Here is a 13,376-nt window from a genome sequence, read left to right as displayed (position 1 = left end):
GACTGTAGCCCACCAGTCTCCTCTGTCCATGGGATTCTCCAGGCAAGAATACTGGAGTGGGCTGCCGCATCCTACTCCAGAGGCTTGTCCTGATCCACAGACTGAATCGGTATCTCTTATGTTCCCTGCACTGGCAGGTGGATCCGTTACCACTGAGCCACTTGGGAAGCCCCATTAGTACATCTTACTCTAAAAAATTACAGCAAAACTGACAGACCTGCTAAATAGACAAAGAGTAAATATACATGAGGTGGCTCTGTAAATTGCTAGGTCTGCTCTGCCTTACGGATAAAGGAAACAGGATGAACTATACAATGCAGGTTGGTCTATCTATCTATCTATCTATCTATCTCTGTGGCCAAGCACCATGCAGCAGGCATGGTCTTAGTTCTCTGACCAAGATCAAACTCATGCTCTTGGAAGTGAAAGCATGGAGTCCTAACCACTGGACTGCCAGGGAATTCCCAGGCTATTTTATTCAATAATCACTAAAATTCAGAATCTGAGTTACATAAAAAACATACCTCCCCTCTTCTTCTCATTTCGAATTTCCCACTTGTGTATTGGTTTGGATGTAGTGATCTGAATAAGCCCAAGTTTTCCATCTGATGTTCCAAACAAAAGGTCTTCTCCAGAGTCACCTAGTTACAGTTAAAAGTCAACATATTATGGTTATCTCACAGCGCACACTATTCCTTTAAAATTAAAATACTTTCATATATATTGGCTTTCCTATAAAAACCTCATTTAAAATATTATGAAAAGACAGAGTTTAATTAACTTACTTATTTTAGAAAGCTGGTTATACATTCACAGAATTTTATAACCATAAGAGATGGTTTCCTCATCAAGTAATCTTAAGATGAGGAAACTGAAAAGCCAAGTTCAGTGACTCACTACTGTTAGCTACTGGCAAGTTAGAAGACAACTTTCTCTATTTCAGTTCAAGTTCTTTTTACAGTTTCCCATTTCCACTTAATATATAGTTAAATGATAAAACCCTGAAACATCTAAACTTAAATAACATAACTCACTCCCTTATTTGATTGTCAAAAATTAAACCCTGATTACCGCCATTTCCATTTTGTAGGGCTAAAACAGTAGGTGGGCCAGGAACTTCAATTTCATACGTCACATCAGATCCCTGAAGGAGAACAAGTATTTTAAAACTAACACAGAATACAAGTTGAAAATACTGATACTAAAATGATTCATAGATAACATCAATATTCATATAAAGAACTCTAGAATAGAACAATTGAAAAAAACTAGATTGTGAATATTAACTTTTGTTAGCAACTTTGCACGTTGACTCATTTTATATGCGCTCACTGGAAAAGACTCTGATGCTGGGAGGGACTGGGGCAGGAGAAGAAGGGGACGACAGAGGATGAGATGGCTGGGTGGCATCACTGACTCGACTGACATGAGTTTGAGTAAACTCTGGGAGTTGGTGATGGACAGGGAGGCCTGGCGTGCTGTGATTCATGGGGTCACAATGAGTCGGACACGACTGAGCGACTGAACTGAACTGATATATATATAATAAAGAGAGCAAGGAAATAAGTATTTCAAATATTCTCCACTTTGAATAATTTTCACTTCAGGAACTTTGCATGAAAACTTGACACTGGTAAATTTCCCTATCAAAACTTTCTAGGAACAACCTTTATCTTCTGTCCTAACTTGGGGCACATTCAAACAGACTCAAAGATACTTCCTAAGGAAAATTCTGGCCTTGCCTTTCTGTATCTCCAAAACCCACTCTAGTAAGAGGCAGAATTCCCTGCTATTTAGATAAGAAAACAAGTTAAATTCTGTTTTTTTTTCAATTTTGTCACCTATAATGCTTTAATTTGGTGCATAGTATTTGTGAAGCTGTTAAAGAATGAAATAGAATATTAAATTCACATAGAAAAAATAAGATAAATCTCTCAATGAAGAAACATTTGCAAAATTACAGTAAATCTGATATACCATTTTGTTTAAAAATTTTAAATACATATAGAATATATGAGTCATATGCTTTATACTTTATTTAGAATAACATTAAATATTCACAGATATCTGTATCTAACTATATAAACACAAAACTATATCTAACTATATAAACACAAACTGTTTTAAAAGGCTACCTTTGGGGGTAACGGATTGCATACAGAGGCAGAGGGGAAGTAGGGAAAAAGTGTGCAGGTCAGAGGAAAGATTTCAAGTTTTTACTTTCCACAGGAAGCACATGGGTCACTGGTTAAACAAAGCAGGGTCCTAGAATTCAGTCAGATCAATTTCTAAATGGATGTGAGTCAGCTCCTATTAAAAGCCTTACTCAAACAACTCATATTGGGGAGCATAGGCTAGGGGAGAGATCAGTCATTCATGCTGCTAGAGAGAACCTTGACCATTACTTTAGTCACCCATAGGGGAAAAAAAAAGAACTGATGTCTAAACATATAGCTGTTCATTTTGCTGTACAGCAGAAACTAGCACAACATCCTAAAGCAAATAAACATCAATAAAAAATAACTTTAAAAGGGGGGGCTGATGCTAAGAAATGGCCATCTGGTAGTACAGAATAAATAGTTCCACTTTTTGTTCAATTGCACCATCATCATCCTAAATTTTGACCCAATTAATTCATCCATTATATTTATATTTAAACTTTTATTATATTTTTATCATTTACATTTAAACTTTGTTTTATGGGTCCTGGGTGTGTGTGTATGTGTGTGTGTGAGAGACAGTGTGCTTATTTTATCAAAAGTAACTTTTGGAATTCTTTGGTGGTCCAGTGGTTAGGATGTTGCACTTTTTCACTGCCAAGGGTCTGAGTTCAATTTCGGTCAGGTAACTAACATCCCACAAGCTGCACAGCAGGGTCAAAAAAAAAAAGTCACTTTCAAGAAGGCAGTTGTAACTAGTATTATTAATAACAATGGCCTTAAGTAGTTGCTTTAGCCAATCACAGTTTTTAATAAAAATATAAAGATAATAAATGATTTTTCAAATATTTACTGAGTGCTTATTCTGTTCAACATAGTGTCATAAATGCTGGATAAACTCAAATGATACAATCTTGATCTCAACTCTCCCTTGTTAAAGCCTAACACCTTCTCCCCAACCCAACTTCCTCTTTTAGTTTGATTTTTTGGGAGAGAGGAGGGTGATAGACACATTCAGAAAACTAAGATTATGGCATCCAGTCCCATCACTTCATGGCAAACTGATGGGGAAACAGTGGCTGACTTTATTTTTCGGGGCTCCAAAATTACTGCAGATGGTGACTACAGCTATAAAATGAAAAGATGCTTGCTCCATGGAAGAAAACAACCTAGACAACATATTAAAAAGCAGAGGCATTACTTTGTCAACAAAGGTCTGTATAGTCAAAGCTAACGGTTTTTCTAGTAGTTATGTATGGATGTGAGTCAGACTATAAAGAAAGCTGAGTGCCAAAGAATTGATGCTTTCAAACTGTGGTGTTGTAGAAGACTCTTGAGAGTCCCTTGGACTGCAAGGAGATCAAGCTAGTCCATCCTAAAGGAGATCAGTCCTAAATATTCACTAGAAGGACTGATGCTAAAACTGAAACTCCAATACTCTGACCACCTGATGCAATGAACTGACTCATCAGAAAAGACCCTGACACTGGGCAAGATTGAAGGCAGGAGGAGAAGGGGACAACAGAAGACCTCACTGATTTGATGGGCATGAGTTTGAGCAAGCTCCGGGAGTTGGTGATGGACAGGGAAGCCTGGTGTGCTGCAGTCCATGGGGTCGCAAAGACGACTGAGAGACTGGCCTGAACTGAGGCTGATAGACGGGAAAAAAAAATAAAAGTGGGGAAGTAAATGTAGTAAAGGTACTACATTCTAATTACACTAACTCAGATATCAGGTGTGGGTTGAAGGGGAGAAAAGTGTCCTTTTTTCCATATATGCCTCTCTAAAAACTTGCTAAAGATTTCAACACATTTGCCTCAAGTGAAAAAAAAATAAGGTTAGTCAAGTAAAACATTAAAAAATTTTCAGATATAATTTTAAGATATTTAAAGTGGTAGTGGTCACTAAAGTAATTTATCTCAATTATATATTGTTCATCAATATTTACATACCTAAATTATGAAAAACTATAAAAATGCAAATAACAGTAACCTGTAAAACTCGGAGTACTCTGTCCTGGCAGGCCAACACTGGTACTTCACGAAGTAGTCTTTCCACTGGAAGGCAGATGACATCATTGATTTTGTCCCCAGAAAGGTAATAATGTTGGTCTTTGCAGTCACAATAATGGTTATAGATGTAACTTGCACTGAGAAAAAGGTCTGAGCCGGATATGTGCCTGAGAGTATGAAAAGTAATTTAAGACATCCACATTTTAAAAAATAAGCATAGGAAACTCCTGAATTATTTTCAGAGATGAAAAGTTTATTTATTTACAGTTTACTATCATTTTATCATAGACTCAGAGAACACTGTTTTCATTTCCCATACTTATTCTAGTCTTTTGGTATAGCCATGATTTTGAAAGCTGAAAATGAGGTTCTTAAGGCCTCGGGCTTCTCAAAAATTCAGAAAAACTGTAAATGAAGACAGGATAACGGTAATTCACCTGTCTATAACTGAAGACAGTTAATATATCAAAAAGTAGGTTTTTTTTAAATGTGTACTTGTGCCAAGCACTGTCCTAAGTGACTTAAATATATTAGCTCAATCCTCATAACTCTATAAACTAGGAACAATTATTCCTAGTTTATACAGTTATCCCTTTTTAAGGGGAATAATATTCATAAAATGTTAAGTAACTTGCCTAAATGCACAGTAGACAGTAGACTGGATTGCAACTCAGGCAGCTTTAACTCTACAGTTATCTTTCTTGCATGCTCAGCCATTCAGTTGTGTCCGACTCTTTGTAATCCCATGGACTGTAGCCCACTAGGCTACTCTGTCCATGGAACTTTCCAGGCAAGAACACTGGAATGAGTGAATGAGTTGCCATTTCCTACTCCATATCTTTCTTAGTACCACACTAAATAGAATAAGCCTATCTAAACTGAATCTACCTGAAACTAAATAATAAACAGTGGAAAAAAATGATGTCATTAGAATTTTAACTTGAAAAAAGAAATAATAAGTTCATTTAAAATTATAGTTAATAAAATTTAGATAATAATCATCACTATATTCTAATTCTTAGAATGAATCAAGTTTTCATTGGGGCAGGTAAAATATTTGACAAAAATTATATACTAATATATTATTTTCATTAGATAGCTATCATCACCTATGATCATAAAGAGGGTATTTATTTGAATGTAAATATCTGGAGAGTTCATTCACTTCTTTTATACTTTGGTTATGAATCATAACTGAATATAAATACTACAAATGTCTTGAAAAGATTTCAATAACCAATTGATTATGTATTGATTCCAGGTCAAATTCAATTTTTGACTCATAAAGTATTTTTAGTTATTTCCTAGATAACCTATTAAGATATGATACTTAATCAAATGTTTGTCACCTATCCAAAATATTGTAAATGTACATGTAAAAATAAAAAGAAAGAACAAACATACATAGCTTTAATGCTTTCAGTGAGGTTTGTTTCAAAAGAGAGGAACTGTTTTCCTCTCTTTGTGAAGCCTCTAATTTCAGATCCTGCAGCAATAAAAATTTTCTCCTGGGGTGTATTAAGAACCCCTCCTAGTTCCAATCTTGCAATCTTCTGCCCAGGTAAAGTCTTGAACACTGTCTGCAAAAATTGTTAAGGGAAAAATTAAGTACACAAACTTATTGCAAATATTTTCCTTTATCATAAAAATATAGTGCTTTTAAACTTACAAAAGTTTATAGTTTTACTATATAGGAACACCTGTAGGTACAAATGTGCTTACTTCAACCATCTTGTGGAATTTTTTGCTAAATATCTTCAAACTTTATTCTCACACATATTATAATAACATCATTAAAATCTAAATTCTTCCAACTCAAAGTAGGGGTCACTAAGCAGCAGCACAGCATCACTTTCCTTTTAGAAATTCAGACCCTCAGGCTCAACTGTAGACCTACTGAATGAGAATCTGCACTTCACCAAGACTCCCCATCTGGTTCTAATGGACATGTTTTTACACTTTAATCATCTTTTCATGGGCTTCCCTGTGACTCAGCTGGCTAAGAATCTGTCTGCAATGCAGGAGATCTGGGTTTGATCCCTGGGCTGGGAAGATCCCCTGGAGAAGAAAACGGCTACCTCCTCCAGTATTTTAATCATCTTTTTAAAACTAATTTCTCATGGTTCCCTTACAATTTAAAAAATTTTAGTAGTATAAACAAAGGACTACAGAATCTACTGAAAACCTGAGTGTATAACTTCATAGCTCTCTATTTAATTGGAAGTATTTGCATTATTAATTTCTTTTTCCTTAATTTCTATTTTATTATTGGCATCAGTTTCTTCCTTCACCCTCAATGACTTTATACACAGAGAACAAAATATCTGGAAGAATATATGGATAATGGAAACACTGAGTTTCTGATTGTTTTTACCTGCTTCATCTTTTTGCAAATTCCATATAAGGTATAATGAAGATAAGAGTTCACATCTCAGACCTATCACTTTTAAATTACAGTCTGTGAATATGATAATGTAATAATCACTTCCTTGACCAGGCTATATTAAATGGTAAAGGTGATGTGATGGTCATTTCCAGGTTGCACCCTGTTAGGTAAGACTCTGTCTTAGAAGACTGGACACATTTTTCCACTGGCCTGAAGAAGCAGGTTGCCGTGTTGTGAGAGGGGCTGTGAGAAGATCACATGGCAAGGAAGTGTGGGGGCCTCAAATGATGAAAGCAGGCCTGGGTTTATAGACAGCAATAAAGTGGGGATCTCAGTTCAATAATAATAAAGAATTGAATTCTTCAAACAGCCAAGTAGGCAAGGAATAGGACTCTGAGCTCCAGAAAGAAATTGAACCTGGCTAACATCCATGGTGCAGCCACATGAGGCCTCAAGGCTGGATTCCTGCCTCTGAGAGATAATAAATGTATTCCATTGTTAGCCCCTAAATTTGAGGTAATTTGTTACACAGCAGAAAAACCTTAGAATGTCAAAGATGTTTTACAAACAGCTAGCAAATGACTCTTATGCTGCCTGAAGTCTCATACTTCATATCACTACTTCCTTTAACCCATTTTTCATTGTGCTTTAGAAAAAGCTTAACCTGGGAGTATTCAAAACATACACATACCACTGCTTCTCCCTTCTTCATGCCAAAGCACATAACTATGCCATCATGATCTCCAACAACCACCTGTAACAGATTGAAGAGAATCTAAAATTACTGTTATTATGTCTTATTAACTTGTACAGGGAAACAAGATCCACATTATAGAAATTATAATTTAAAAAAACAGAGATCAGAAAACCTAGTAAAGACAGCCCTACAAAAAAATATTCACTAAAGAATTACAAGAAAGGGACAAAGAGAAGCCTGTGGGAGTTGTTACAGAAGCTGGTTTCCTACAAGGTAAAGAGAACAAGAGAATACAGATGGATAAGGCAAGGAGCTGACTTTTTCCCCGTCACCAAGGCATAAGAATGTTGTAAGATTTATTTTTAAAGCATTATGAAAATAAGTTTGTGACAGACCTATTTGATATATTTAAAAGCTTTTTTGTTTTTTAATTTTTATTGAATATAGTTGATTTACCTAAACAAAAACTTTTGCACAGCAAAGGGAACCATAGAAAAAAACGAAATCGATCAAATGGGAGAAAGTATTTGCAAATAACATGAGCAATAAGGGCTTAATATCCAAAATATATAAACAGCTCATACAACTTAATATTAGAAACACAACCTGATTAAAAAATGGGCAGAAGACCTGAATAAACATTTTTCCAAAGAGGAAATGCAAACAGCCAACAGGGACATGAAAAGATACTTAACATCACTAATCATCAGAGAAATATAAATCAAAACCACAATGAGATATCACCTCACACTTGTCAGAATGGCAATCATCCAAAATAACATAAATAACAAATGCTGACAAAGATGTGGAAAAAAGGAACTCTTGTACTCTGTTGGTGGGAATATAAATTGGTGCAGTCACTATAGAAAACAATATTGAGGTTTCTCAAAAAACTAAAAATAGAACTACTATATGACCCAGAAATGCCACTCCTGGGCATATATCTGAAAAAACCAAAAACATGAATTCAAAAAGATATATGCACCCCAATGTTCATGGCACTGTTTATAATTGCCAAGATATAGAAACAACGTAAGTGTCCATTAATAGATGAATGGATAAAGAATACTACTCAGTCATGAAAAAGAATGAAATTTTCCCATTTGCAACAACATGGATGGACTTAGAGGGCATGATGTTTAGTGAAATAAGTCAGACAGAGAAAAACAAACCATATATCATTTGTATGTGGAATCTAGAAAACACAACAAATTAGTGAATATAACAAAAAGTAGCACAGTCACAAATACAGAAAACAAACTGCCAGGGGTTACCAGTGGGGAGAGGGAAGGAAGAGGGTAACACAGGAGTAGGGATTAAGAGATACAAACCAGTATGTATAAAATTAGGTACAAGGATATACTATATAACACAGAGAACAGAGCCAATATTTTATAATAACTATAAGTGGAATACAATGTTTAAAAATTATGAATCACTATATTGCATACCTCTGACTTACATAATATTGTATACCAACTATATTTCAATAAAAAATAAACAAAATAATAAAATGATCTTAAAAATACTATAAATGAGTCCTAAGACCAAAAAAGTTTGAAAAGTGTTGCTTTAGTAGACTGAATACAATAAATGATAATCAAAAATCTGTTGATTTATCTTGATAAAATGTATTATATGGTAATACTGTATTTATTTTGCAGCTATTAAAGAATCCCATTAGTATACTAAGAAATTATATTGTCTTACAGAAATTTCAGGATTAATATTTCTATAAAAAATCAATATTGTTTGCTAAATATAAAGTTTAAAATAAAAATTACTCTTAAAAATATGACAAAGTTTTTTAAAAGTATTTTCTCTACAGCATATTGTGTTTTATATTTCTTTTTTCATATATACAATCTGGTATGCACAAGTACACTCAGGGAAAATTATTCCCAGAAAAATGGAACATGGTTTTCAACTAGTTTGCTAATACTATTTACTGATTGTACATGATACTTATAATGTACAAGAAAATTACTGTATATAAGTGTCCCTTGGTATTCCAACCTCTGTTCAAATTAACAGAAATCTATTTCCACTTTAGCTTTGAAATTTAAAAAACACTTGTCAATAAAGAAGAGAATATAAACCTCTCCTCTGTAAGAGCTAGAGAGATATGGAGGAATCAGTATCTCTACATTACCTTTTGTGTGGCTCTATGTTTTGAGGCAGGAAGTAGCTTCATAGTCTTCTGAGAGGTCACCCCCACCTAAGGAAACACATCAGCTGCATAGTTAATGTTTTCTAATACACTAATTTAAAGTTATACCTCAAATATTAAAAGGACCAGCAGATTCTAATCATAGTAAGCCTTAGTTTTTTCATTACAATTAGTGATATAAAATAATTCTTATCAGAAGTGAACTTATTTTCTAATGAAATATGCCACAAAAGTCAGAATATAGGAAACAATCAAAAACAGTAAAATTCATGCTATACAGTTGTCAAGTCAAATATAATTATGTGACATTACTGGCAAGGTACTTCACACGAAAAAATTATATCTAGAAGCCTTTTTTTACAACTTCAGACAGCTGTTAAAGAAGAGTTTGTATTGAAAAATCTTTAGAAATAGATTATTATTGAAAATGGAATAGAGAAGATTTTTGCTAAGACACCAACATGCTGATGACAATGACATCCAATCTAACTGATGATGAAGATTATTTTACAAAGGATACAGAAGTTGAAAACAGCATGGTTTGCTCAGCAGAGAAATGTCAGCCGTTGGGCATGGTTAGGGGAGGAGAATGGGACCAAAGGGAGAGAAATTGAGACAACAGACCATGAAAGAATTTACATATTGTACATACAGATCTATTCTGTTATTCTGTATTCTATGGAATAGTGTTAACGTTTAAACTAATCTACTTAGATTTGTATTTTTGAAACATCAGTCTAGCCACTGTTGTAAAGTATGGGTTGGAGGGAGAGGAGGATGGAGGCTATTTCCATTATCCAAGAGATGAGGACTGAACTGGGGACAACAGAGATGGAGGGAGAAAATGTGACAGATTCAACAGATACTTCCGAGATAGAAACAGCAAAATGTGGTGACCAGATGGATATGGAAGATATTAAGGTGGGATCATGAGAAACACTGGGCTGGAAGAAGCACAAGCTGGAATCAAGATTGCCAGGAGAAATATCAATAACCTCAGATATGCAGATAACACCACCCTTATGGAAGAAAGTGAAGAGGAACTAAAAAACCTCTTGATGAAAGTGAAAGAGGAGAGTGAAAAAGTTGGCTTCAAGCTCAACATTCAGAAAACGAAGATCATGACACTGGTCCCATGACTTCATGGGAAATAGATGGGGAAACAGTGGAAATAGTGGCTGACTTTATTTTTGGGGGCTCCAAAATCACTGCAGATGGTGACTGCAGCCATGAAATTAAAAGATGCTTACTCCTTGGAAGGAAAGTTATGACCAACCTAGATAGCGTATTTAAAAGCAGAGATATTACTATGCCAACAAAGGTCCGTCTAGTCAAGGCTATGGTTTTTCCAGTGGTCACGTATGGATGTGAGAATTGGACTGTGAAGAAAGCTGAGTGATGAAGAATCGATGCTTTTGGACTGTGGTGTTGGAGAAGACTCTTGAGAGTCCCTTGGACTGCAAGGAGATCCAACCAGTCCATCCTAAAGGAGGCCAGTCCTGGGTGTTCATTGGAAGGACTGATGTTGAAGGTGAAACTCCAGTACTTTGGCCACCTCATGTGAAGAGTTGACTCATTGGAAAAGACCCTGATGCCGGGAGGGATTGGGGACGGAAGAGAAGGGGACGACAAAGGATGAGATGGCTGGATGGCATCACCGACTCGATGGACGGTGAGTTTAAGTGAACTCTGGGAGTTGGTGACGGACAGGGAGGCCTGGCGTGCTACAATTCATGCGGTCACAAAGAGTTGGACACTACTGAGTGACTGAACTGAACTGAACTGACCGTGGTAATTATCTGGCGTAAGTCTCAGGTAAAGTGGCAGGATAAACATTTGTACCATTAGCCAAAAGAGGATTACTGGGAAAGGGGATGGAGAAGACGGAAAGTCTACGGCTGAAATACTGAGAGGCAGGGTGGTATAACAGAAAAGGCTTTGCTTCAGATAGGAACTGCATCAGTTTGGCTATTATGAAAATTCCCTTTGATCGTCACGTACCGACTTTTAGAATTTTTGTGAAGGAAAATATATCTGAAGTTCCAATACTTTGGCCACCTGATGCTAAGAGCTGACTCACTGGAAAAGACCCTGATGGTGGGAAAAACTGAGGGCAGGAGAAGGGGATGACTGAGGATGAGATGGTTGGATGGCATCACCGATTCAACAGACATGGGTTTGAGCAAGCTCCAGGAGACAGTGAAGGCAGGGAAGCCTGGCATGTTGCATGCAGTCCATGGGGTCCCAAAGAATCTGACACGACTGAACGACGAACAACAATATAATATATGCACAAAAGGTAAGCTCTGAGAATAAACCAGACCCTCGAAAACGGCTACCATTGCTTTTATTACTGTCCGGGTAGCCAGGTCCAGCTCACAGTAAGAAATAAGTGTCTGGCCCGTGGGACACGAGACTGGGTAGAGAAGGAGAGTCAGGAGTTTGAAGCCCACAGGTAGCTGCAGCCAGGAGGGAGGAGAAGGAAGGGCCTTGGGGAGGAATCCCGGATTGCGTCAGGACACTCAGAGCATCTTCAGGACGCCGGCACACGGGGGCGGGGGCGGGGGCAGGGCGGTGAGGCGGGGGGTGGGGGGGGCGGTTCTCCTCCTTTCCAAGTGCCCGCGGACCCGCCCCGCAGGCAAGCCTGTGCGGAAGGCGTCTGGAGGGCTCCACTCACACCCACTCCTTCACCGCTCGGCTCCCACAGACCCCAACAAACGGCAGTGGAAGGATCGAATCCTCTCTTAGAGCGGGGCTCACCACGCGCAGCGTCCGCCCCAACCCCTCAGGTTTACCTGCAAATAATCCGCTCGGTTTAGGTTCAGATCCATGACGGCGGCACGGACGCGGCGGACAGCGCCAGGCCGGCCTAGGTGGGTCAAGGAGTGTGGTATCCCAGGCCTCAGGGGAAACTGCTCGCGACTCCTTTGAGGGTAACGCCAGCTACTGTGGTGGGTTCAGTGGGGGATGCAAGGGCGGAGCGTCAGGGCAGCGGCGTCCTGCGTGACGTCAGGTCGTTCCTGCGAGTGGGCTCTGTAGGGCATGAAGCCACGCCCACCTCCCGACAGGCCGCCCACTGACTGACCCCGCTCCAATGAGAGGCGGAGAGGAAAGGAGGGCCGGGTTCAGGAGCCCTGAGAAGCGTGGTTTCCAGGGAGACCAAGACGCAGAGGAGCTACGATGCCACGACTGCGCTGAGTCCCAAGTCTTTGTCTTTGTGTGTGGAGCACTGACTTGAAGCCAGGGTAGATTCTGACCTGTTTCACCGCCACTGAAAAGGCTCCCTCAAAGAAATATGTTTCATCGCCGTAGGAGTTAGTTTACAAGGAGCAGTTCTCCAACTTTTGGCCCTAGGACCGCTTCAGTTCAGTTCAGTTCAGTCGCTCAGTCTTGTCCAACTCTTTGCGACCCCATGAACCGCAGCTCGCCAAGCCTCCTTGTCCATCACCAATTCCCTGAGTTCACCCAAATCCATGTCCATAGAATGGGTGATGCCATCCAGCCCTCTCATCCTCTGTCGTCCTCTTCTCTTCCTGCCCCCAATCCCGCCCAGCATCAGGGTCTTTTCAAATGAGTCAGCTCTTCGCATCAGGTGGCCAAAGTACTGGAGTTTCAGCTTCAGCATCAGTCCTTCCAATGAACACCCAGGACTGGTCTCCGTTAGGATGGACTGGTTGGATCTCCTTGCAGTCCAAGGGACTCTCAAGAGTCTTCTCCAACACCACAGTTCTAAAGCATTGGTTCTTCAGTGCTCAGCTTCTTTATAGTCCAACACTCACATCCATACATGACCACTGGAAAAACCATAGCCTTGGCTAGACAGACTTTTGTTGGTAAAGTAATGACTCTGCTTTTTAATATGCTATCTAGGTTGGTCATAACTTTCCTTCCAAGGAGTAAGCGTCTTTTAATTTCATGGCTGCAATCACCATCTGCAGTGATTTTGGAGCAC

The 13,376-nt window shown here is 38.4% G+C and overlaps 1 protein-coding gene across 2 annotated transcripts in view; it reads right to left on the bottom strand.

Moving 5' to 3' along the window:
* BBS7 (Bardet-Biedl syndrome 7) overlaps window positions 1-12,386 on the bottom strand; it is a 39,246-nt gene extending 26,860 nt beyond the window's left edge. For both annotated transcript variants that reach the window (XM_060417512.1, XM_012179390.5), the window contains exons 1-7: window positions 12,220-12,386; window positions 9,407-9,472; window positions 7,249-7,311; window positions 5,576-5,751; window positions 4,152-4,338; window positions 1,072-1,144; window positions 525-641 (exon numbers count right to left, since the gene is read on the bottom strand). In XM_060417512.1, the coding sequence (XP_060273495.1) occupies window positions 525-641; window positions 1,072-1,144; window positions 4,152-4,338; window positions 5,576-5,751; window positions 7,249-7,311; window positions 9,407-9,472; window positions 12,220-12,255 (718 nt within the window). In that variant the 5' untranslated portion in view covers window positions 12,256-12,386. The remainder of the gene's footprint in view (window positions 1-524; window positions 642-1,071; window positions 1,145-4,151; window positions 4,339-5,575; window positions 5,752-7,248; window positions 7,312-9,406; window positions 9,473-12,219) is intronic.
* Window positions 12,387-13,376: the final 990 nt, after the last annotated feature.

The sequence above is a fragment of the Ovis aries genome, chromosome 6 (genome assembly GCF_016772045.2).
Source record: "Ovis aries strain OAR_USU_Benz2616 breed Rambouillet chromosome 6, ARS-UI_Ramb_v3.0, whole genome shotgun sequence".
Classification (NCBI taxonomy): Eukaryota; Metazoa; Chordata; class Mammalia; order Artiodactyla; family Bovidae; genus Ovis; species Ovis aries.
Note: the sequence above shows the minus strand (reverse complement) of the source record. Positions and strands in the feature narration are given on the sequence as shown.